The sequence below is a fragment of the Rosa chinensis genome, chromosome 6 (assembly GCF_002994745.2).
Source record: "Rosa chinensis cultivar Old Blush chromosome 6, RchiOBHm-V2, whole genome shotgun sequence".
Taxonomy (NCBI): domain Eukaryota; kingdom Viridiplantae; phylum Streptophyta; class Magnoliopsida; order Rosales; family Rosaceae; genus Rosa; species Rosa chinensis.
This window is the reverse complement of record NC_037093.1, coordinates 34,575,884-34,601,219: the sequence shown is the minus strand read 5'-3', so window position 1 is coordinate 34,601,219 and position 25,336 is coordinate 34,575,884. Positions and strand designations below refer to the sequence as shown.

The 25,336-nt window shown below is 39.3% G+C and overlaps 1 protein-coding gene and 1 long non-coding RNA gene across 3 annotated transcripts; one reads left to right on the top strand and one right to left on the bottom strand.

The window, feature by feature from the left end:
* Nucleotides 1-559: 559 nt before the first annotated feature.
* Nucleotides 560-4,662, bottom strand: LOC112173458 (MA3 DOMAIN-CONTAINING TRANSLATION REGULATORY FACTOR 2). Of its 2 annotated transcripts, XM_040509261.1 has the most exons (5): nt 4,522-4,662; nt 4,367-4,410; nt 3,036-3,505; nt 2,657-2,751; nt 560-2,480 (listed from the first exon to the last, which is right to left on the bottom strand). In XM_040509261.1, the coding sequence occupies exons 3-5, from the start codon at nt 3,295-3,297 to the stop codon at nt 648-650; spliced, it is 2,190 nt and encodes a 729-aa protein (XP_040365195.1). In that variant the 5' UTR covers nt 3,298-3,505; nt 4,367-4,410; nt 4,522-4,662; the 3' UTR covers nt 560-647. The 2 variants fall into 2 exon arrangements, with proteins under 2 accessions (XP_040365195.1, XP_024166860.1); XM_024311092.2 differs by lacking the exon at nt 4,522-4,662 and having other exon boundaries at nt 4,367-4,515.
* A 13,279-nt stretch (nt 4,663-17,941) lies between these two features.
* On the top strand, nt 17,942-18,585 carry LOC121049778. The gene is made up of 3 exons (XR_005801326.1): nt 17,942-18,061; nt 18,152-18,216; nt 18,367-18,585. It is a non-coding gene; the product is annotated as an uncharacterized LOC121049778 (long non-coding RNA).
* Nucleotides 18,586-25,336: the final 6,751 nt, after the last annotated feature.

Below are 25,336 nucleotides of genomic sequence, written 5' to 3'. Positions count from 1 at the left end.
AAGCAACATGTATGTGTCAGGAAGCAAAAGAGACACACACACACACACACACACACACACGGAGCGGATCGAGAGAGGATGTCCGCACTTCCGTTAAAGTGCGGACGACGGCGCTGCAGCCCAACTCATGCCATGACGGTGCGGTGCCAGTCGCCGGAGGGAGGCTAGGGGTCGGACGGACCAGTCTGCAGTCAGGTGGAGTCGCCGGCGACGAGGTTGCAGCGTTGCTGGTCAGGTTGCAGTTGCAGGTGAGGTTGCTACCCAGAAACCTGCAACGTCGACCTCCTCTGACCTCGATTGCTGTCCAGAAGCCGTCTAGGATGCTTCCGGCCTCCTTCTGACCCAATTCGCGCAGTCGTCAAGGCCTGAGTGAGGCTGCAGCGCCGTCGTCCGCACTTTAGCAAAAGTGCGGACGTCCTCTCTTGATCGGGCCTTATATATATATATATATATATATAGAGAGAGAGAGAGAGAGAGAGAGAGAGAGAGAGAGACACACACACACACACACACACACACAACGACCCTCGAAAGCTAATATATATAAAGCCAGGATTGAAGAAAGGAGCAAAGAAAAGTTTACAATTGGAGTTGTATAAAACAGGCAGTCGCATTTGATCAGCTAATGGAATACAAAGTCCAGCTAATTAACAGGTCCCATTCTCTGTAACATGTCCAGATTTGCTGAAACAAAATGAGGAATCCAACCACCCTGCAGTCTTTGCTCGTTCGACGTAATGAGCGAATTGTTTCTGGGCATCAGGAACATCCAAAGCTAAATCATCTAGAGATTCTGCAACTCTCCCGAACCCCTTGGTCATTTGGTTCATTGTTATGAGTCCAGAGCCAAAACATTCCTCGAGCAGAATCCAAAGTCTTTCATTCTTCTTTTCCATAATGCTGACCAAAGCTTTTTTGACAACCTCATGGTTGAAAAATGGCATGCCTAACTCCTTCATGCAGCGGCAAGCCTCCCTCACGCCACCTCCAGACTCAAACTCTTCTAGCAACTTCCCAATCTTGTCCTTAACATCCTCAACTGCCCATCCAGGCCTGCTGCTTCCTCCACCACCCCAACACCTTAGTATTCGCTCCCCAGAAAGCCGGGCCTTTAGCAGTGACTTTGCCATTTTAAGAACCTTGCTCCCGATTGAATCAGGTGCCACACACTGACTTCCAATCTCTTCCAAATGTTGTGGGGCTAGAACTTCATCCACCACTGATCTAGCAAGAAACATTGCAAGGTCTTCAACAACAACAGGATTATCCAGAGCTGTGTCATCTGCGGATTCTATCAGCATTACAAACCCATTTACAACATCATCAGCTGGAAAACATAGAGAAGACAGCAACACGGATGCCATTTCCTTCTCCCTGTTCTTCCGATCCATTGCTAGAGTTATCAGTCTTTTAACAAAGATAGCATTCAGTTCGGACAAGCAAGTACTGTTCTCTGACTCTAGACAACTGCTTACCTCTAAGATATCGCCAGACAAGAAGTACTCTTGAATAATAGATTGAGCCTTCATCTTGAAAGCTCTGGCAACACTATCTTCTAATGATGGCTTTTCTGGCTCCAATGAGAGTGACTTTAAGGACGAAGCACACACCCAGCCCTCCGATGCTGCCTTAGAGATCAATGACTGTAATATTCCCCGGGCATTTGGTATGTCAAGCGACAAGTCATCAACATAGTCGATCATCCTACCAAAGCCTTTTGATACTTGGCTTGAGTTGATTAAACCTTCTTCAGCAGCTTCTTTCAGCAAATCTAGTAGCCGGCCTTCAGCTTGCCGCCTCTCCATTGCCATTACAAGAGCTCGCTTAACTATTTCATGGTGGAAAAAAGGAACTTTCAAATCCTTGATGCATCTGCAAGCCTCTTTCTTGTCGCCACTGACTACATACTCTATCAACAAATTATTTATCTTAGCCTTAACATCCTCAACAGTTCTCTTCTTGCTACCTCCCCACCGCCGCTCGATGATTTCAGCATGGAGAGGGGCTGCTAAGTAGCCCTTCTCAGCTCTCTTCAAAACTTCAACCCCTTTTGAGTCCTCAGGTAAATAATTCATTTGTTTTTTCAAAAATGCAGGAGGAAGTATGTCATCAACAACAGCTCGGGCAATGAAAAGTGCAAGAACATCAACTGTATCCGGTATATCCACAATCAAGTCATCTGCAGATTCTACCAATTTACAGAACCCTTTGTAAACCTGTGGGGGATCAATGAAATCAGCATATAATGCAGATAAAAGAACAGCAGCCATTTCTTTCTCCTTGTCATGCCTATCCATAGCCTTAGAAACAAGTTTCTTTACAAAGTAGAAGCTATAGCTAGGCATATCAAGTTCTCTTAGTTCATTTGCAGTGGAGGTAATGTCATCGGTAGCAAAGAATTCCTCCACTATTACTGTTGCTTTCTTTTTGTATTCCTCAAAATCCACTCTCTCAGATTTTGCATTTGATTGTTCACATTCCTGAAACACAAAATTTCTTCATAATTTGTAAAAGGAATAGACAATAATAAAAGTAATAACAATATAACATAGAAATTAATCAAAGCAATGTTTAATAAGAAACAGTGAGAGTTGCATATAAGTTTTCGAAAGCAGGGAGAGTTCTATATGACGGGTGGAACTTTTAGTTATTTTACCTCACTGCTATCAAAGTTAGGGTCACTAGAGTCAACGGTGCAACTGTCGTCGGTATCAAGTAACCCTCCCCAGGTGCCTTTTCCCCCAGAACCACCTGCACAGGATAGTTGCTTCATCAAAACTAAGAACCAAAAACCACTATTGAATTGAGAAAACCGAATATCTTTAAAACCCTTGCTTATCATTAACTATTATAGCAGTATTTCTTTGAGTCCAGCAAGAGAAATTAACTTGTTGAGGCAATCTCTACACTACTGGACATCAGTTTTTCACATTGTCCAGATTGGAGTACTTTAGTGCCTCTTGATGCCCAATATATACTGCAAAAGAAAACCTTGAAGCAGACAACTAGAAAAAATTACAGTAAGTGTTGTATACCCTTTTTAGGACGCCCATCTACAGAAGAATGTGAATGCCTATCATGCGCCAGTGGACTAACTTTTCCAGTTTTTCCCTGCACCTTTGGGGACCTCGGAGAGTTTGGGGACTTTGGGGATTTGGGAGACTTTGGGGACCTTGGAGACTTTGGACCAATGTGCAGAGGAGAGGCAGATAATGGATCTGCACTTTCTGTAGCAGAACGGTGGAGCTCCCGATGCTCATTTGAGACAAAACCATCACTGAACTCCATTCCACTCATACTTTGAGTTCAAGTAACTCACTCAGTGGATTCAAGAGGCAACATATAATACCTTCAGTTTGCGCTAGCTAACAGTGAAGAATGACACAAGCTGGCCATGTGTATTCCTCTTTAACTTTTCACCAATTCATACGAATCAGTTCTTCAACCTTAATGTAGTGTTGTTAATATTCCGAGGAAAACTCCTAATTTGAGATCCAATTAGCACCTGTTTCATAAGAACCATAAAAAGATTTGGGGATCAGTATTATGACAAGTGTTCAATCAAATTCATATGAACGGCCAAATTCAAATGATAGAAATCCTTTTTTTTTTTTCTGGAAAGAAAATTCAATTATATCAGAACTTCAGAAACTAATTGGAATACTTGAAACTTGGAATATTACAATGGAAGAAGGTCATGATTCCTATGAAGGGCCAAATTCAAATGATAGAAATCCATTTTCTTTTTCTGGAAGGAAAATTCAATTATATCAGAACTTCAGAAACTAATTGGATTAATACTTGAAACTTGAAATAATCCATCAAGGTCATGTTGTTGGAACGAATGCAAAAAAAAAAAAAAAAACACCCGATAACCCCCACACAATGAGCCTTGTAGCTTCAGTATCTAAACATTTGGTTCCAATCTGCACCTAAACATTGTGCCAATATGCACGATGCCATAAATGCTGTCAATATTTTGGGCTAGAAGTGAATATACTGAATACTGATCACTTTTTCATGGAAAAAATTCTCACTCACACTTCGTCTGAATTTGTCTATTACTGACCAATTTTGAGCTAGCAATGACCACACCATGTCCACAGTTTTCATTTCAAAACACACGAGAAGGTCTCAACTCATGTTCAAATTAATGCAAGCATAACAATGAAGTATGTTGCTAGGAATATGATCCCAAACACACTGAACTAGGCTGTAAATTTTCAACATAATCAGTGTCTGGTACTCTGGTTTAATTAGTTCACCAAATGAACCCATCTCAATGAAGTTCAAATACACTTTAAATATACTACATATCAAAATCAATTTCAATACATGTAATTTGTGTAAGCACATTTAACATCACCTCTGATCTCTTCCTTGCATGCTGCGCCAGAATAAAAATCAAATCTGCAAGAAATTCAGAAATACACGATCATCGAGAAGATAATAGTCACAAAAGGGCACATACATAGAGATAGAACAAGCATGTTTGGATGGTAAATGGAGAGATAATGATACCCAGATGAGAAAATGGAAGGAGTCTGGTATTTGCTTGGGATGTGGAATAGCTTGTTGATGATGTCAAGTCGGGTTTAAGGGTTTGAGTGAGAAAGGGAGACAAAGTCAAGAAGCAGTTACAAAATTGTAGGAGTTAAAAGCCGTTGGAATTCAACGCAGCGAATCATGAGGAAGAAGGGTCTCTTAGACTCACATCCAACGGCCTCTCATTCTTCCTTTCAAAACGGGAAATAAAGAAAAGCCCGGGAGAGGCGTGGGGGTCCGAATTCAACACGCATATTGGCGTAAAAACAGGGGTTGTTCTAAACGCCCCAAGTATAAATATTTTCTAGAACACCACATGCATCAAATTATTTAAAGATTTTTTTTTTGTTATAAATTAAAAAAAATTGAGAAAAGAAAAGGAGACATAGCTAATGAATATTAGAAAATGTTTACACACCCGATGGGTGTGAGAGTAGTGGAAAGTTAAAATAGCAATTGTGAGAATGGAGAGTTTGAAACTGTTATTTTCTTTTATTTTATGTTTGTTGTAGAGAAACTGAATTTGAGAAGAATTTGCTGTGTATTCTCATTGATAATAGGGGCCTCTTTATATAGAGGATTACAATGCATAGAATCTCAATCATACAAGGAAAGTAATTCTACATTGATTAGGATTCTAGATCCTTCTAATTAAATCCTATTACCACTAGGTCAAGTAACCTAGAGTTTGGGCTAAACACAAATTAGGTTTTCCTTCAACACTCCCCCTTGTGTTGCCCAAACGCGGTGCTTCTCTCGTTGCCTCGTTAAAAACCTTGCCGAGTAACAAAAACCCAGTGGGACAAAAATAACCTCGGTCGAAGGGGAAAAAGAGCACAACACACCCTTCACGATTCGAGACGAACATGTAGACATCTCCCCCTGATGTCTACACCTCCCCCTGATGACTACGATCATGGGAGTTCAGATAAATTCTGCAAGCCAATTCTTGCCACATGTTTCTCGAACGTGGTATTGGACAATGACTTAGTAAACAAGTCTGCCTCACTGTCCTCAGATCGAACCTAGTTCACTTTGATCTCGAGGAGTGACTGTTGTTGCTGATTATGCTTGGTGTTGTCGCTTTTGATGTAGTCTTGCCTCATTTGTTCAAAACAAGTAGCATTATCCTAAATGCTCGTAGGCTCATCTGTGGTAGACTTCAAACCACAATTGTTCGAACATGCGTAATTATGGATCTAATCCATATACATTCACGAACCACTTCGTGAAGAGCAATGATCTCTGCATTGTTCGAAGGTATAGCGACTACGGTCTGTTCTGTAGACCTCCAAGATGTCACAGTCTTTTCCCATGGTGAACACTTAACCGGATTGGGAATGACCATTGTGTGGGTCAGAGAGATACCCAACATCAGCAAAACCTTCCAAAACACATGTCGTTTTGGGATGGGGATAGAGAACGCAGGCCAGCGTTGGCGGCGTTTCTGGTGTGTGATGGGTCCGAATCCATCATCTCTTTGTAGGGATAGAACAAGCCCATATCAATCGTACATCTCAAGTATCGAAAGATATCTTTTACACCAATCCAATGGCGTCGCGTTGGCGCAGAGCTATATCTAGCTAACAAGTTCACAACATATGAGATGTCCAGTCTTGTGCATTGAGATAAGTACAATAATGCGCCTATTGTACTAAGTATGGCACTTTTGCCTCTAGCACATCTTCGTCATCATCCTTTCGACGAAGAGGATCCTTTTCAGGATCAAGACTATGGACGATCATGGGGGTGCTTGAAGGCTTGACCTTGTCAAAATGCCTAAACATCCATCGACACGATGCTCAAGTTCCAAACCGAGACATAATCGTGTTCTCCCAAAATCCTTCATCTCAAACTCAGATTTCAAGTGTTCAGCGGTTTCCCTTAACTCTTTAAGGACTTCTAATGAAGATCATGTCCAACATGAACTGCGATGGAATCCGAAACTTGTTATAGAAACGCGTGGGCATATCCCTTCCCAATCAAGTAGTCACTTTAGTGAGCGTTTCAACCTCTTTGTAAACGCGCTCCATGGTCTAGAGCCACTTGACTTGGGTAAATGAAGTTCACCATGAACCTTCATGTATATTCCGTATCTAGATCCCTATAGAGATACGTAGTGACCATATTTGTAAGCTGCATGTTCAGTTATTCGGAAACTACCAAACTGACAGGGTAGTGGAGTGCAATGACATCCATTACAAGAGAATATGTCTCATCGTAGTCGATTCCAGGGCGTTTTGTGAGAAGCCTTGCGCCATAAGGCGAGATTACCATCTCTTTTTCTCATCATGCTTTCTAACGAAGACCCATTAGTCAACAGGTTTTATGTTAAGAGGTGTTGGCATCTCTAGCTCGAAAACCTTCCTCTTCGTTAGAGAATCCATCTTAACCTGGATCGCATCTTTCCATTTAGGCCAAAAACTCTCTACGTTGGTATTCATTCATCAACGGAGCGTGGTTCGACATCATCTAACTCAAAACTCATGCGCAACAAAATACGCAACTACATCATCAATTCTGATGGAGTTTATATCTCACGTCTCATGTACACTAGTGTAAGTTTCATAGAGCTCTATATTCTCAGGAATAGGGTTTGACGTTGAGGCGTCCCCCAACGATAACCATAACCCGGAAGATACTCATGAGACGGATTTTGAGTCTTGATGATTAAAGGATTGGAATGTGCCAAAGTATCCTTCGAACCCACGGGCCTCCCACGCATCCTAGCTGGGGCCATGGCCTGTAATGCCAGAGTGCCAATCTCTTTGGCATTGGCTCCATGCCTACCTCCGTGTAGGGTGGCGCTTACGTCCTCTCGTAGGGACGTTCTTCCTTGCAGGCATGTTTGCAGCATAATTGTGTGATCTCGTCACTTTAATAGGGATCGAGATGAGACATAGTGGGGACAGACTACGACAATTCCTGTCGTTCCTGTTGAACATTCGTGTTCTTATCTCCCCCTAACAACGGGAAGACTGTCTCATCGAAGTGACAACCCGCAAATCTAGCGGTAAAGAGATCACCTTGCAAGGGCATGAAGTGGCGATCGATTGTTGGAGTCTCAAATCCAACGTAGTTGCCCATTCGTCTGTAAGGACCCATCATAGAGCGCTGTGGCTGCGCTATTGGCACATAAATGGCTCACTCAAATGTGCGTAAGTACAAAATACGTGTACCCAGTCACTAGCTGGAACGCAGAGGTACATTGAGTGGCGGTAGGTCGTAGACGAATTAGCATGGCTGCATGCGATATTGCATCACCCCAAGCGGATGTAAGAAGATTGGTGCGCATTACCAATGTTCGGACTACCATCGTAGTCGTTTCCGCGAGACCAATTTAGTGTGTACATGGGAATGTGATGTCCAACATCAAGCCCATTGCATTATCCATCGAAAGTCTTCGATGTAAACTCACTAGCATAGTCAAATCCAATTGACTGAATATGATGATTTGGGGAGTGAGCCCATTGTCATATGATATGTGCTAGGAGTCTAGCATAAGTAGCATTTATAGGTGGACAATGGCACAACACGTGACCAGCGTGTTTGCGTGTCAACCAACATCATGAAATATTTAAGCGTCCGCAAGTTGGTTGAATCAATCCACAATATCCCTACGGATTCTTTGTAAGAACAGAATGAGTATTGTCATATCCTTTGCATAGGACGGTCTCAGTCCTAATTTCCCTAAGGAACGGGCTTTGTAAAACGAGCAAGAGGCCTTAGAAGCAACCAATGAGGAGTTTGGTTAGGCCTAAGCGTCTGTAGCGCTATTAGAAGCAAAATATGTGACTACATCTCCCATCATGGCGTGGGAGCCATGGAAATTAGCATGTATGGCGTCATGGCCACAAGGAGGAACAACCATGGCGTTATGCCCATGGTTGGCGCCTTTTATGGCGTCATCTTGCTTCATTTTGCTCAAAAGAAATGATGTCCATGTGAAGTCTTTTGTAGACGGATCATCATATCATGACTAGGATGATCTATCCTGTCGTGACAAAGCCAATATGTGTCTAAATCCAAGAGATCTTCTCTCAAAACTTTATTGGATTTAATAGCTCGAATAGTGACATAGAATCCACTAGAGAGACACATAAACTTCTCTAAGATGCGTCTTTGTTCGCAATCATTAGAGGTAATGCAAAGGAACTCATTTCCGTTCTCTACATGCATTTTCGCATGGAATTCGTTGGCTATTCATAGGGTACGATTTGCCCTAAGAGCGTAGAGAGTTTCTGTGACAACAGTAATCAAGGTGCCATTTGGCAAGTGGAACTTGGGCTATTCCATGTCCTTGAATTAATACTGATGGTTTAGCCATCGTAGTCACAAAGTCATATGCTCAGAATCAAAATTGAGTCGTAATGAAAAGAACTCGAAATTTTATTCATAAGCCAACGAAATACATCATTGTTTCTATGATCAAAGAAAATCTAATCCAATAAAAAGTAATATGGCAATCGCCTACAACTCTTGGAAAATAAAAAGACTTAATCAAAATCGCCAGTTTTTGGGTCTTGATCCTTGTAGTCTTCCACCCTTAGATCTAGATCGCCATCTTGATCTTCTTGTGCCATGTAATTCGCTTCCCTTGCTTCACGATACGTCTTGTATGCGTTTGCAACATTCTGGGGTGCGGTACATGATTTGGCCCAATGTTCAGTTGATCCACATCGAAAACAAACATCATTATGGTCAGGATCCCTTGATCGAGGCGCCATTGGGGCGCGATTTGGACGACCTATCCTCTTGGTGGCGTTACCACCATGGTCGGAGGCTCCGCCTCTCTCTCTCTTCACACGTTGACCTCCACGGTTCCGTGCACGCCTCTCTTGGCGATTTCCTTCCTCTTTAGGGCGAACATATGGACCAGAATGTCCAGAATTGTCCCTATCCTTAGGGTTTCGCTCCTTGCGTCCTCCATTGGGGGCGCGACTATAGTTAGACTCCGGAATAGGCTTAGTTCCCACGGGTCTAGCATTATAGTTCTTCACAAGGATATTATCGTGCTTTTCAGCTACGTTCATGGCGCCAATGAGCTCATGAAACCTTGTGATACGTCCTGCATTTACATCAATCCGATAATTCTTTGAAATCATCAGTGCAGAGACGGGGAAGGTAGAGAGAGTCTTCTTGATCAACATCGTATCAGTTATGGCATGGCCACAATACTCCATCAGAGACTTGATACGAAGAGCTTCCGAGTTATAATCAAGCACAGACTTGAAATCACAAAAGCGGAGGCTATGCCATCGCACTTCTAAATCAGGAAGCAGGGAGTCACGAACGTTGTCAAATCGCTGCTCAAGTTCTACCCATAGCTTTCTTGGGTCTTCCTCATTGAGGTATTCATTTTGGAGCGCGTCATTCATGTGCCTTGTCATGAGAATTATGGCTTTAGCTTGTTTTGCTTCGAAAGCAGTAGCTTGCTCAATGGAGAGCACGTTCTGACCAGGCTCTTGGATGGCTTCCAGAAGTCCATCAGCCTTAAGATGTTGGCGCACATCTCGGACCCACCTATGGTATCCTGCGCCAGTTGTTTCTAGTGGAACGAAGTTCAACTTGTTCAGGTTACTCATCCTGAAAAACAACACAAGATTAGGGTTAGTTTCGGAGCGAAAATGCTACCACGAAAAACTATTAAATTTCTGAGCTTAGTCGCTTCCAAGAAATTAGGAATTTTCTGAGCGTAGTCGCTTCTAAGAAAATCCGATTCCAAGAGGGATTTTGGATTAAATCGAAACAACGATATATGTGGTCGATCGTTTTCTTCTCAACAAACTCTAAGTTTGGAGGACTCTACAAGCTCCAAGCTTGGAGTGAGCGCGAACCCCCACAGTTCGGCTTTTGGTCTCCCCTATGTAGAGAAAGGGGGGTAGAAGAAGGGATGTTGGAAGTCCCCGAGAAAAGAAGAAGAAATAAATAAAAAAAACTTCAAAAACGGGAACTTTTAGAAAAGTTTACCTTAAAAAGATGGCAGGAAAAAATGTCGCCGGAAAGTACTGTAGCTGCCGGAGTTACTGTAGCAGACCGGAAAAATCACTGTAGCTGACCGGAAAAAGTCGCCGGAAGTTGGCCGGAAAAGTTGCCGGAAAGTGGCCTGAAAATGTTGACCGGCGTTGACCGGAGGGTTGACCGGTCGTTGACCGGGTGCTGACGTGGCAGGTCCGCGCGCTGACGTGGCAGGTTCAGTGCTAACGTGGCAGAAGGCTTGGCGGCTAGGTGGCTTGGCGGCTTGGCAGCTTGGGTTGGGGCCTGCTGCACGTGGGCTCAACCTGTGGGTTTGGGCCTGCAGCAGGTGGGCTGCACAGGTCCCTTTTTTTTTTTTTTTTCTCTTCTTCTGCCGGTTCAGGTTAGGAGGATTCCAGTGGCCGGTTCGGTGGAATTTTGGCCGGTTCCGGTGATGAAATTTCCGGTTCCGGGTTTCTGGGGTGGAGACGCTGCAGGTGGTCGAGTATGGCTGCAGGAGGTGGTGAGAAAAGCTTTGAACCGGGCAGGGAAACCTTTGCTTTTTCCGGTGGCCGGTTCGGTGGTTTGCCGGCCGGTTCTGGGGGTGAGGCCGCCGGTTCTGGACTCCTGGAGTTGGGATCTTCAAGGTGGGCGGCGGTGGTTTCTGGGATTTGAAGGCTACGAATTTAGGATTTCAGGGTTAGGGCTTCGTGCTGATAACGTGTTGTAGAGAAACTGAATTTGAGAAGAATTTGCTGTGTATTCTCATTGATAATAGGGGCCTCTTTATATAGAGGATTACAATGCTTAGAATCTCAATCATACAAGGAAAGTAATTCTACATTGATTAGGATTCTAGATCCTTCTAATTAAATCCTATTACCACTAGGTCAAGTAACCTAGAGTTTGGGCTAAACACAAATTAGGTTTTCCTTCAACAATGTTTTTATTATTTTATTTTGCTTTTTATATTTTTGTCCCTGATGTTAAAATGTCATTTATGATATTTTAATATTTGAGGGTTATAAAGGTAAAAAAAATCAGATTTGGCTAACAACACCTCTTTTCTTAATAATAGTATAGATTTACATGAACAGTTACCCCATATACTGATATATCTATGGGGGTTGTCACTAGAACCATAACCATTACATAGATAAACCCACATTTTTGGCCCATGAAGTCTACTAATATAGAAAAAATACTTCTATAATTAAAAGATATGAAATTTGGATATGATCATGTGGCTTCTCCCTTGGTCCCTTGGAGGAGTGCAGGGTGGGTAAAGATTATTTGGATGGAGCTTTTCATAAGGATACAGGTTCTGGATGTATTGGGGTGATCATTAGAGATAAGATGGGGTAGTGTTTGGGAGGATGCTATGCTCCAGTTTCCAATATTTCTTCTTCAGAACAAGTGGTAGCTTCGGTAAGGAGAAAGGCAGTCTAACTAGCTTTCAACTTGGTCTTTTCTCTTATTTTTGAGACAAATTTAGTTACACTTTTTCATCAAACTAAGCAGAAAGTCATTCCTCATATTTTCTTTATTGGTCATGTGTATGATGACATTACCGTTTGTCTTCAGCATATGCAGGGTTCTTAATTATTTCACTCATACTTATCGTCGAGCCAATACTGTGGGTCACAACTCACAAATTAGATAGTTTTGTTTATTCTTCTCTTTGTTTTTCTTGGGGCTTAAACCTCCAAATTGCATTATTGATGTACTTTCAAAGGAGTTTACCTCCTAATTTTACTAGAGTTGTCATTTCCACTCAAAAAATAAAATAAAATGTGGCTTCTCCCTCAAATGGAAGAGGTTGCAGCCCATCATCTGTCTCCCTAACCTTATTAATTACCCTCCTTGCTTGTAAATTAGGAGAAAACAATAGCAAATGACTCATCAACATCAATAGCTTTAGATTTGTTTAGGGCACCTGGTGCGCAACTTCTTTTCTTCTATTTTGTCAAAAAGACGATGAACTGATGTACGTGTCTTTTGATCATGGATGAGTAATGAAATTATATATTTTCTAAAAAAAACAAAGATTCAGTCCCAACTAAGAAAGTCATAGGCTCTTTTCTAAATCTAGCTTAATAATAGTGTAATTGTGCTTAACCTTATTTCTATTAAAAGGTGGTTCTATTCATATCTCCAAATTTACTATTTAGACCTCTCTTGATTTTTGAAAAAAAATAATAATAATCTTTATTCTACCCCTATATAAACTGAAGGGAAAAAAAAAATCAATTCAAGACCGATTGGATAATTACTTTTCGGTCACTCATAGGTTTCTTTCTTTCCTCGAATGTACAAACCGTGCTGCTAATGAAGTATTGCCTAGTTAATAAAATCTCATTTGGGTTAGCCCTATCAAAACCGTTTGGATTAGCTTTCTTTCTCTCCTTGTATGTACAAACCGTTTGGGTCTTCTACAATTATCATTTTGATTTTCCTTTTGACTTTTGATTGAGGTTACTAATCACAATCAAGGGCTAATACTCTGGGTTTCTTAAATTAGTTATGATTGAGTGTATGTGAAATTGATGAGAGATTTTTATCAAAATCCTACCTGAATAGTAAATTTGGAGGTATGAATAGAACTACTCTTTATTAAAAGTAAAAAAAAGTTCATGAGCAATAAGAATATTATCATGATCTACTTGAATAAATGCTTCTTAATTGTTGTAATTAATTAATAAGCAAGATTACATAAACTATTAACTAGCTCTATAATAATTAACAGACACGGGAGCTCTGACTTTGGGAATAAAGCAGTAAATATCCAACACTTGAATAATTCTCATGAGCATTTTTATGCTTCTTTTTTTTTTTTCTTTTTTTTTATGGCGATGGAAGGATTTTTATTCAACAAGAAATATATTATAAGCAAACAAGGTTCTAAAAATCGGCCTAGGCGCCAGGCGCCACCACCCGGATCTGATTTTGGCAAGCTAGGCGCTGGGCAGAAAGTCGGCCGCCTAGGCGGTGCTGGGCGGGTCGACGACTAGGCGTTTCAGTCCCCCTTTTTTTTTTTAACTCTTCATACTTAATCCCAATTTACCCAAATCGAAGATAGGGTTCTGGGTGTGATGAAGGCCATTTCTCCTCTCTCTCTCTCTCTCTCTCTCTCTCTCTCTCTCTCTCTCTCTCTCTCTCTCTCTCTCTCTCTCTCTCTCTCTCTCTCTCTCTCTCTCTCTCTCTCTGCGACATGGCTACACAGGCCATCTATTATCAGCCTTTCTCCGACTCTAAGTCACCAGTGACGTCGTGACAACAGTGACATTGCTGATTTGCTGCCTTGCTGGTAAGTCGAACTTCTGGGTTTATCGAATTTCTGGCTTTCATGAATCATGATTCTCAGTTTCTCACAATCTCACAAACTCTTTCTGGGTCTTCACTTTCCAATCAAAGGCGTCGGCTCTTCACTCTTGGTTTGCTCGCTTTGACTCCTCTTCAAGCTGTCAAGCAACAAAGCAGAAGACTTGGTTCAATTTCTAGGTTCTTCAAGCTCAGTGAGTCTCTGAATCTCTTGTTAAGTTGCTGGCCTTTGGTGTTTCTGATTCTTGGAGCTATTTGGCTGTTTTGACTTGTATATAGAACTGTTGATTAGTATATAGAATCGTTGTTTAAAAATCATATCTATTGCTAACATTGTATTTCAGATTTTCAATTGGTCTTGGTTTTCGATTATTGTGTGGATCAAGTTTAGTTCAATATGTCTTTTCTGTTTTATGTGTATTTTGGAATTTTTTGCTCTTAATTGATTTCTCCTATAGACATTTTGTTGTTTTTTTGAGTTTGCTCAATGCCTTGGTTGTTAAGTTTGAGGCTTCTAGTTCATGATCCAGATTCTAGGAAAGAAATTGATGGTTTGATATGATTTTTGCTATCTCAGACACAGAGAAGTTCTATACTAAAGTCCAGAAAATTATACTTGCTAGGTACAATAAAACTTTTGATTGGGCTTTGGAAAGCAAAAATGATGGGAAAGAAAGCAATAGAAGCTGCTCGAGTCTTTGTTGAAGACACTGGACTTAGTGACTCTCTTACTGCTGAGGACTTTCTGGTTGAAAGAGAGGCAATGTTGCAGAAATTGTTTCCAACAAGCGAGCTGATGCCAGGTACCATTAGTATATGCAAATAGAGATATTAGCACACTTATGCCCTTTTAATTGTGTACTATTATAATGATTAATGAACCTTTGGTTATGTATCTCCTTTGAAATAATGATATTCGGCTGTTTTGGATGGGACTTGATTAATTGAATCGCTCTTTTTGGCCTTTGTGAATGGGAATATAATCAATTGACAGGTTGTAATTGTATACTTGTATGTTCAAATTAATTATGCTCTGTTATGGAATTATATATGCTCTATTTGGTAAATGTGATTGCATATATATATATATATATATATATGGAGAAGAAGAATTTGAGGAATAGCCTTGTAAGAATTAAATTTGTAATTTTTTCTATTTCTAAGAACTCATTATTTTATTGTTGTTGAACATTTTATTCATATTTTAAGTATTTTTCACTATTTTAGACATTATAATACCTTTTATATTTGTATTTATATAACTATATGTTATAAAAAAATTTATTTTAAGTATTTTTCACTATTTTTAGACATGAAAATTATTTTTTTTTAAAAACCGCCTAGTCCCCACCTAGGCCCCTGAGCGCTAGTCCTCGGGCTTCCGCCCGACTAGCGCCTAGCATTTTTTAGAACCTTGTAAGCAAAACACCCAAAACGGGCCCAAATGAACAAACCCAACAAACAAATACAAACAAACTCAAACAGCCCTACAAGCTTCAACCAAGATGTAGATCTATCAAGAGAGGGATGACGTAGTGACGTCGCCGCCATCAACCAAACCCAATGGTGACACTGAAAGGTCACCAAATTGGCCGGCGAAAACTTGGAGTCCAACCAAAACAATCCCGCATGAGAACAACAACGTCACTACTACAGAAAATAAATCACACGGCACCTCTCATACGACGTCACATTGTTTTCCGTGGTGTGAATAATTTCTCATTATTGAGACGACGGTTGTAAAATTTCCGTCTTCGAATATGAATTCAACCAACAGGTATTTTTCATGCTGAAATTATGTATTCCTTCAGAAGACGTTTATAAATGGAAGCATGGTGTGAGATTAAATTGTTATAGAGGCAGCAAGTTTCGCACCAATTGGCACCACTTAAATTTTCCTAGTGTGTAGTGGTAATACGACGGTTAGCTTAAAACTGTGGTATGAATCTATAGATTTTCAAGAGCGAAATTCCCCCCAACATTTCCCTCCATTCTCTCCCCCCAAACTCATTTCCCTCCCACCCAGGCAACAAGAAGAGGCAAACTAAAAATTTTAAAGTGGCATTCAGACAACATGTATATGGAAAACGTGGTCTGATGCCTTATACATGCATGCATCAACTAATGGCTTGTCTGGCCATATGTCCATTTAGATCAAATTAGAAGACTTGAAGAAAAGAAAAAAAGCCTTAGACCAACCCTGACTCTCTCTTTTCACAACTCCACAGCTACCCGGCCCCCGACTCACTCCACAGCTACGCCCACTTTGAAGCCCTAAACTCTAAATCCACCACCTCCGAAGCCCCGACTTTCTGGTACCAATCCCTGCCTCTGAAGCCCTAAATCTAAGATTCGTCTTCGAATCTAGTTAGTTCTTGTCCTCTCGAATCTGGTAAGCCCTAAAATTTAGGGGTTTCTAGTTTCTCGTCCTCTCGCCCTCACTATATATGCACGACACTCACTTTTAATTCGGATTCTTCACAAATTACAAATCACACTTTTGATTTCAGGTTTTGATTAACTGAAGGTTTTTGGGTTCTTCACTTTTGATTTGGGATTCTTCACAAATCACATTATCCAAGGCGACCTCTCTTTATATGAACAGAAGAACTCGAAGCTCAAGCTCCTTCGACCTCATAAACGGTTTAAGAGATCGAGTCAGTGCCTAGCACAGATCACAAAGAACCTCATCGCAACTGTCCAGCTCCAAAGCTTATTCTCTCCTGAAATGCGTCCCCAATGTAATTTCAATTGAAATTTCTGGGTTTGGTTTAGAGTCTCCTGTTTTTTTTTTTTTTAGGTTCTTGTGGGAGAGAATTGTATTGTATGTTAAAGTGTGCCCAAGAAGATGGGTTTGGCTTCAGTTTGATGCAAGTCCCGGAAACTTGATTTGGGTATGTTTAAATTTAGATACTTGAAGTCAATTTTGGTTTTACTGGTTTTTTTTTAGCTTTATTTGCCTATCTTTCATTTGTTCAAGAAAGGAAGTTTAAGGTGGTCATATTGAAAAACATCAGTCTGGTGTTAACTTGGTTTTCCCTTCTTGTAAAACTAGTTTTGTTTTGCTATTTATTTGAGTATCTTTGTTTTTTAAGTCTTGTCTACACTTCATAAGAGGAGTACAAAAGTCAAGTTGATTTAAGGGTTTATTTATATGTGTGGGAAGAATGGCGTTGACGTGGTACCAAATACGGAATGAATAAGGCTTGGCAGATTCAGAGCTCTACAAAGCCGCAGATAGAGATGATCTAGAGGCCTTACAAGAAGGTGTCACCATGACCGGACTCGTCGACGTCTTAAACAGCTCGGCGACCTTGCAGAGTGAGCTTCTCTTTCACTCTTTTGATTTTGCGGTGATTGATTTCAATTTCGGACCAGAAATTGCTTTTTTGACCAGAATGAACCTCTAGGGTTTGGAGTTTGGGGATGATAATTCGACTACTGTGGTGGATTTCTATTTCTGAATGTTGTTCTAAGAGTTGGGCTTTCTTACTAGATTGACTCTGAGTTTTGATTGTAGTGTTTTCTAAGTTCTTACCGTTAAGCCTTAGCAACTGGGATTTTTGACAATTTTTTTTAGATTTAATATGTTGGATTATGGATTTTAGTACGACTAGACTTGAAATACAATTTGGATTTGAATTTGATTACTGCAAATCTGTTTGGAGAAGTTGGTTAGTTCAGATAAAGTAATTAACTTACATATATTGCCTTCATTGCATAGCTAAAACTTTATCAAGGAGTTGTATATGGTTTAATTTTAAATGGACTAATGAGAAACGGTGCTCTGATTAGGTTTGCTGCTGAAATATGTGGCCACTAATGTCAATATAGGAGGTTCTTTTGTTTCTTAAATAATACATGAGGATTTTCCTTTTTGCTTTAATTAATTAGTGGCCTTTCTATGTGAGGAAGAGATTAGGAAAGTCGGCATCTGATGGATCAGAAAAGTCAAAAAGCTGAGGATTCTCTTTTGCTTTAATAATTTGATTGTTTTTTTTGTGGGAGGAAAAGATAAGGGATGTTGGCATTAAAGATGAAGATCTTCTTTTGCTTTAATTATAGCTTGGTTTGCAGGTGCACATGTATGGCTGGTCTTCGCTTTATTAGTCATTTTATTTTTTGAACAAGCTTTAATCATATAATTTTTAAGGGTCTGCTATTCATTTACATCAGTTGCTTAGAGGTATTCAGAAGCTTTGGAAGGACTAGGACAGGGTCTACTATTGATTTTGTTTTGGTAGAGAATTTGGTCTGTGCTTGTAGTCATTGAGATTTGATTGCTATTAATTTTTGCTGCTTTTTTGAGCGGGTTTGATGGATTGTGCAGATTCTATCCCTTTCCCCGAAAGGGCCATGTCATTGGCATTTGATATCCTCAATGACCTTGTGGAGGTTAGCTTTCTCACTAGTTTTTCAATTTTTCAATTGTTGAATCTCAAAATTTTGGGAGTTTATACATAGGGTTTTGGCATTGAGTTTGTTCAACTTGGTTTGTATGCCAGCTTTGATATTAAGATTGTTTAACTGTTAATATGTTTCCAGGTGTGGGATGCAACTGCATCTGATCCTAAATTGCTAGTCTTTTTGAAATCGTACAGGAATTTCTTACACACTGAATCTGGTAATTAGATCTACCTAGCTTTTCTAATTCTACTCTGGTTTAGATTAATTTGTAGTTCATGAATTATGAGATTCTGAGTGCATAACATGTTCACGAAGTCATCGAAATGTAGTGTATAGAATTAAAAATGCAGAATAATATGGGAATATAGGAATGCTAAATTAACACTTTCTCTAAGCCGCGGTCCTCCTCTACTACTAACTTTCTTCCAGTTTTATTTAACAAAAGAACATAAACCTGCTCACCTGCAGTTCTAGGTATTCTGTGAACAAATTGGAAAGCCAGGAATATATTACTAGTAATAGGTGTTTGGCAAAAGTCACCCTTGATTGATTTATCTTCATATGTATTTACTAGTGTTGATTGGGGGATATAAGCATAACTAAGGCCATATTTGGGGATATACTTAGCATATTGTACACATTTTATTCATTTTAAAGGTACCAATGTATCTGCTTTGAACTTTCAGAGGCCATCCCATAATGCTTAGTGCTCTGGAGTTCATCTATAATTTTAATATAGTAGATTGCTGATTTGAGTAAAGAACTATACCATTACTGGTATCTCATCGAGACTTGATTGATTTTGCAGGGTAAACATGGTATGGAGAAACAACCGTTTCAGCTTCCTGATTTCATTGTTGCAACTGGTACTGAGAAAATTATACAGGTAAATTGGTCATGAGATTTTTTATTTGGATTATTCTTTGGGCACCGCACATAAGTGCTCCTCTTACTATCAATGAGAACTCTAACTCTTATGTTCGTACTAATACAAAGACGTTCCTCAATAGGATAGTTCCTGAGGTTAGTATGTTTACAGCCTTAGCAACATATGACGTTTCCATCTTTTTATTTTTAGGGGGAATCTGCATTATGGAGACTTGCCTGGCACACATTAAATCATCAATGAGGATCACTATGGGGCACTCATTCACCACCTTTCTTTAGTTCGCAACAAACGCTGAAGTTGATGAACTACGTAATGAACTCGCAAATTATGAGGTGAAGAACTTGCTAAAGTTGGGAAGTGTGCTAGGATGAATCATTGTTGGTCTTTTTTGGGTATATGAAAGGTCTGAAGTGCATTAGGCAAGATGTTGGTCCTTTTTGGGTTGGCCTGATTTCCATTTCTTCTATAGATGTGATCATGCACGGATGAGACTATTTTAGCCACATTTGTAGATGTTTTTTTTTGGTATGAGAGATCCGTAGATGTGATTTTTTCTATTTTTTGGATACAATTAGCATTATCGGAGCCATTTATGGGATTATAACAGCTATTTATTATAAGAAAATTATTGTTCATTTGGTCAATTTTTGGTTCCAGCTAAATCTGAATCTTGCCATTACCAAATCAAACAACAGTAGGAAAAAAGGAAAATACGTCGTTTGATGAGGATTATAGGCCTGAATCAAACAAATTTTCAACAATTCACACGACGATTCTGACCGATATCATTGTTGGATGCACACAAAGACAACAAGTATTAGCAAAAACCATTGTCTCAAATGTCACAATACAACGGTTCGCGTTATATATGTCGTGTGAAGGCACACATACGCTGAACTTTTAGGTCATCACACCACATTTTATGCTGGAAGAACTGTCGTGTGTATACAATTCACACAACGTCTTAAAAATAAAAAATGACTTCTGAACAATAAAGAGACAGGGCTGGAATCCTAAAAACCGTGGTATGAGTAGAACTCACACCACGGCATATTTATGTCGACAGCATGTCGGCAGATCTGCCGGTCCATCAGACGACAAAGTCAGCTGAAAACTGTCGGCCCAATGATCGGTATACGACAGTTTTCAACCGTCGTCTGATAGCGTTTCATCAAACGACGCCTCGATAGACCACAGAAATGCAAAACATGAGACGACAGTTTTAAACTGTTGTGTGAAGCCTTTTGTGTAGTAGTGCGTGGAACCCATCCAAAGATCTCCATAACCCAAATCTCTAAACCATACAAAACATCCTCAGATACCAACACAAACCAAAATAAATAAAAAATAAATAAAAGGGATCCACATAGGGATCAAAGGGACAGACAACCGTAGACTGTGCAGTCCCTTGATACACTACTAGAATTATGCTCATAGACATTATGACAATTAAATTGGTGAGGAATACACGCGATGTAAAACAATGTCATTAACATCAATTCCTTAAATTCCAATTTGTATGTATATAACTGACATTGCTTTTTTAAAATAGCCGGTGACAAAACTTTCATTTGAATTTTCAGAAAAACACTGCGTGGCTAAGTTAAAAAAATTTAAACAAACGCGGGGCATGAAAGGCTCATTCCCACACTTAGCCACATTTGGACTAACATTGACCAAGGCTTGCCCTAACACTATTCGACCAAACCTCCCTTCCCTCCTCTTCGTGCTCCTCCTCCGACCAAAACCCTCCTCCGTCTTCATTCTCCTACTCCAACCAGAACCTGACCCTCCTTGTCCTCCTCCTTTTCCATCTCAGACCAGCTCCTCTGCTTGAAGAAACCTGAGCTCCCTCTCCACTTTTCTCCTCCTCCGACCGAGATCAATTAGTTTCTCATCTCATCTAGGACAACTTCTCATCTCAACTTCTCTCTCCAGATCGGTGTATGAATTTCTCTGCCTCTGATCCCATCCTCCTCCGACGACAGTAACTTGCGATTTTGAAGGAGGCAGAATTGGTTCGACCTCGACCCTGACCCCTACCCGGGCCCCGACTGCGGTTTCTCTGACGACCGAGGTTCTCCGACGACAACCGAACCTATGCGCTGTCTGAGGTCTTCGCTTCTTAACACTCTATCTCCTCTCTTATCTCACTCACAAAAACCCTAAGAACTCCAAAACCCAAAGGTACTTCCTTTCTTCTCTAACTTGCTATACCCTCTGTATTTTTCGTCCCCTGATTCTGATTCTGCGTTCATTTTGTTTTTATTGGTTTCGTTTATGCTTCGTATAATTCGGAGGATTAATGGATAGAGGTGTTTGATCAGTTATCCAAGTGCGATAGATTCCGTTTCTAATCTATTTTATTGTTCTCCTATTCTAAAAATCATCTTTTGCTTGGCAGGTAGTGCAATTTTGCACCAAGTTTTGTACTTTAGACCTGTATCGTTGTTGTTTCTAGACTCTTTGGACACTCATTTTATTCAATGGGATTGTGAATCTGCTACAGCTGGGCTCCGAGGCCCTTGCGATTAAAAGCGTCTTTATCTTGTCGTGTTCCTGGGATTCCATTATGACTGTCTTTCTTTGTGTATATCTGGTTAAAAAGTTGTGTAATTTTAGGTTTGTTGGAATACTGTCTTTTATATACATCCACCGACTCATATATGGTTATATAGGTCCATCCCTTGCTTAGTTGTGATGTTGGTTTACGTTTTCAGCTTTCAAAGTTTCGAGATGCAAGATATCTGATATTAGAACTAAGCTTCAACTAGTTGCCTTTACAATTCAGAAATGTGGTTCAAAGATGCAAAATTTTAGTTGGTAGCTGGTTTGAAATAGATTTTAAAAGAACCTACCAAGTAGTGTAAATTAATAGCTCAAATGACAACATATATGTTTGTTGTAATTGTAATCACTGACAGAGTTCCAAATCAGCTTTGCTTGCAAGAGGTGAAGTAGTAGTGCAGCAATGCAAGGAGTATCATCAGGCATCAGATACGGTGTCAAATACCAAGGTCAATACCCAAAACCCTTGCTTGTGGCAGAATTTGAGAAATTGAAGCTTGGTGTGTTCTCTCATGCTTTCTTCCAATCTTTTTACCAATTGAATTTGTGAGCTGTGCAATTTTGGTTTTAATTGCTTTATTCTAGTCTTTGTATGGTCACCTTGTCTTGGCTGAAATGTTCTTGCTTATAAATTGGTAGGATAAGCATGTGAATCAGTTTTGAGTTTTGAGTTTGAACTGTTGATTTTGTTTTGCTTTTGAGATTGGGTGGTCTGGAGTTGACTAGAGAGGAAGAGAGTTTGGAGTTAGTTGGTCCAAAAGTTCAAATCTGGGTCTTGTTATATTTTAGCGGCATTTATTATTATTAGGTTGATAGTGTGGGCTTTGTAGCTATGGTTTGGTTCTATATGCCCCTCTGGTTGGGTGTTTTGAGTTTAGATTGGAAAATGAGTGAATATGCCAAGACAGTAGCAACTGCACTAATGGAATAGTGCAAATTGTGTAAAACAATATTGAATATTTCCATGCAAATTGGGTAGCTTCTAGTGCTTCCTTCGCAAAAACAAAAACAAATGGTTTCTTTGTTACTAGTTTTTAAAACCAGAGATTAATTGTTTCTTTTACATGGGAAACATGAACTTAACTTGACCTCCTACCCTCATTTTCATTGTTGCAGCTTGGTTCTCCATACAAAGTCCCAGTTTTCTATTGAATAGGGTATGAATCTTTTTGTCTCTTTACTGAAATATATAAACCTATGAAAATTGGCTTCTTTCTCTTTGCAAAGCTACATACTTTCTTTGGTCCCTCTTAAACTTTATCGATTCTGCTCTTTTCTTTTCTTATTGTTGATTCGAAAGTTATGCTTAGATTATTTTTTTTCTTCTTCTTGTTTATATTTTCCATATACCTTGATTCACATTCTTAATATAAATATTGATTGTGGGTCTTTGAAACAGTTAGGTTGAAGTAAGGTTTTAATTCTTGCAATTAAGTCGAATAATTGGGCACATTTTTTTTCCCCCTTCAATCTTTTCTTTCTCATCATTACTCATTGAATGGGCTTAACCAAGTTTTTCCCTTCTTCAATCTTTTCCTTCTCCTCGGTCTCTTTATGCTTGTTCTTATCATTTTTTCTAGAATTCTCACCCTTTCTCCTCTGATCTGCTTGTTAAAAAGGGTACGCCTTATGAATTTCAATCTCAATTCTTTGATTACTTTCTATTGATTTGCAGCTCTTCATATTCAAATACACGTCTGGATATCTTTTAGCCTCTCTTTGATTAAGCTCTGTTGTTATAGAAACCAATTGGAATAAGCTTTTACTACTGTAATGTTATTAACTCATACTCCATTTCAATTTTATATTTCCAAATAGCTTGAGTTTTGACAAACTGAACTGATACATGATCTTTGATAGTTTGTCTTTCGGTTCTCACTTTTCTTTAAAACTATATTTGAGTTTGGGTGTACTTATCAAACTGGACTATCACTTATATAAATTATTTCAGAAACTACAATTAAGACATATGAGAGGAAAATCAGAAACTACAGTTATATAAAATGTTTCTGTAAAACTGTAATTTTCTGTTAATAATTTGAAGTTATTTTCTCTTGAGAATTTGTAGTGGACTTGTTACAGAGTATTTGAGACTTGGAATCTCCTAAAAATGATTTTTCTATAATTAGTTATGATTTTTCAAAGTTACAGGTCTGTTGCAGGAATTTCTGAAAACAGTATCACTGTCATATTCTTTCTGTTTCCTTTTGCATCTATTTATATACAATCTTGCTTGATGACACCAGTATTTAAAAAGTAGGCATTCCCAGCTTTCATATGAAACTAGCCTGGTTCCATTTGGAGTTCATATGAAAGATTTATACCACAGACAACTTTGGCTTTGTGCATTAGCATTTCTGCTAGCTGCACAGTTTTACTTTACAAATCAGATCTCAAATAACCATTTCTAGATGCTCAATCTGTGCTATAATCCAGTATTTCTATTATATGATAAAGCAATTAGTTTGTTTTTATTTAGGGGGCTACAAGGTGATATCATTGCTGCAACCTTGGACCTTAAAAAACGATGGGTTCCTCGAAAAAGAAACAACTTGGTAATTTTAAAAATGAGCTGCTTGTTCTATGATATTTTGGAGTGCTTTTACATTCTTCTTGTCTAATAATGTACATATATATGATATTTATTGGTTCAGATCCGCCTTAATATTAGATAGTCTATCTAAACGTAGTTAATAGTGTAGATATAACCAATATTGTGGCTACTAAGAAAGTTTTAATGTAATTTTGATTGGCACTTATGTATTAGCTATATCGTTCAATTTTCAAGAGGTTGTTCCTTTGAATGCTAGGAATATATTTTGAGCAGAGGATAACAAACCAATATACAAAAGTGGGAGGCAATTATTCGGAGAACTCGCAACAAATCATTGGAACCTGAAAGCAAACATAAATGCTGGAGTGCTCCACCTTCACCCGTACAAAGGACTTCTTCTGTTGTTGATGTACTTGCAGATGAGAGTAATGCTCTTCCACTAGGATTGCATATGATTTTGAGTAAGTCTAGCTAGCTTTAGTTGTATTGTTGCAGCAACTGTGAACAAAACTAGATGTACGCTTATTGGCTTATTGCAATGGTATGTTTTAGGCTAGCCTTGAACTAGGTTGGGGTCTTTTTGTCTATTTTTTGAACTATTAACATAAGTCTAATGTTGGATACAAATTAATGCAATGCCCCATATTCAAATTATTTGGAATTTCATGTTGTCAAATGTGGATTAGATCTATTTTGTAGTAGCAATTACAAAGTTAGCGGACATCATGCTCATGTATAGGACATGATGTATATACACCTATTTCAAATCAGTATTAAACTACAAAAAAGATGTCATTAAAGAGATGATACATCAGATTGGAAAAAAAAAATCGATGTCTCATTATTCAGTGCACATCGAGTTATTAAGTAAGAAACGGTGTAAAACAACTCAATGGACATCGACTTATTAAGTAAGAAACGATGTAAAACAATCCAATGGACATCGAGTTATTAAGTAAGAAACGATGTAAAACAAATCAATGGGCATCTATTTATTAAATGAAAAACGATGTCTAGTATAAGTATGAACATCGGTGTCAACCTCAAAAACTGATGTTTAATAGAAAATGGACATCGCTTCATAAAAGGAAACTATG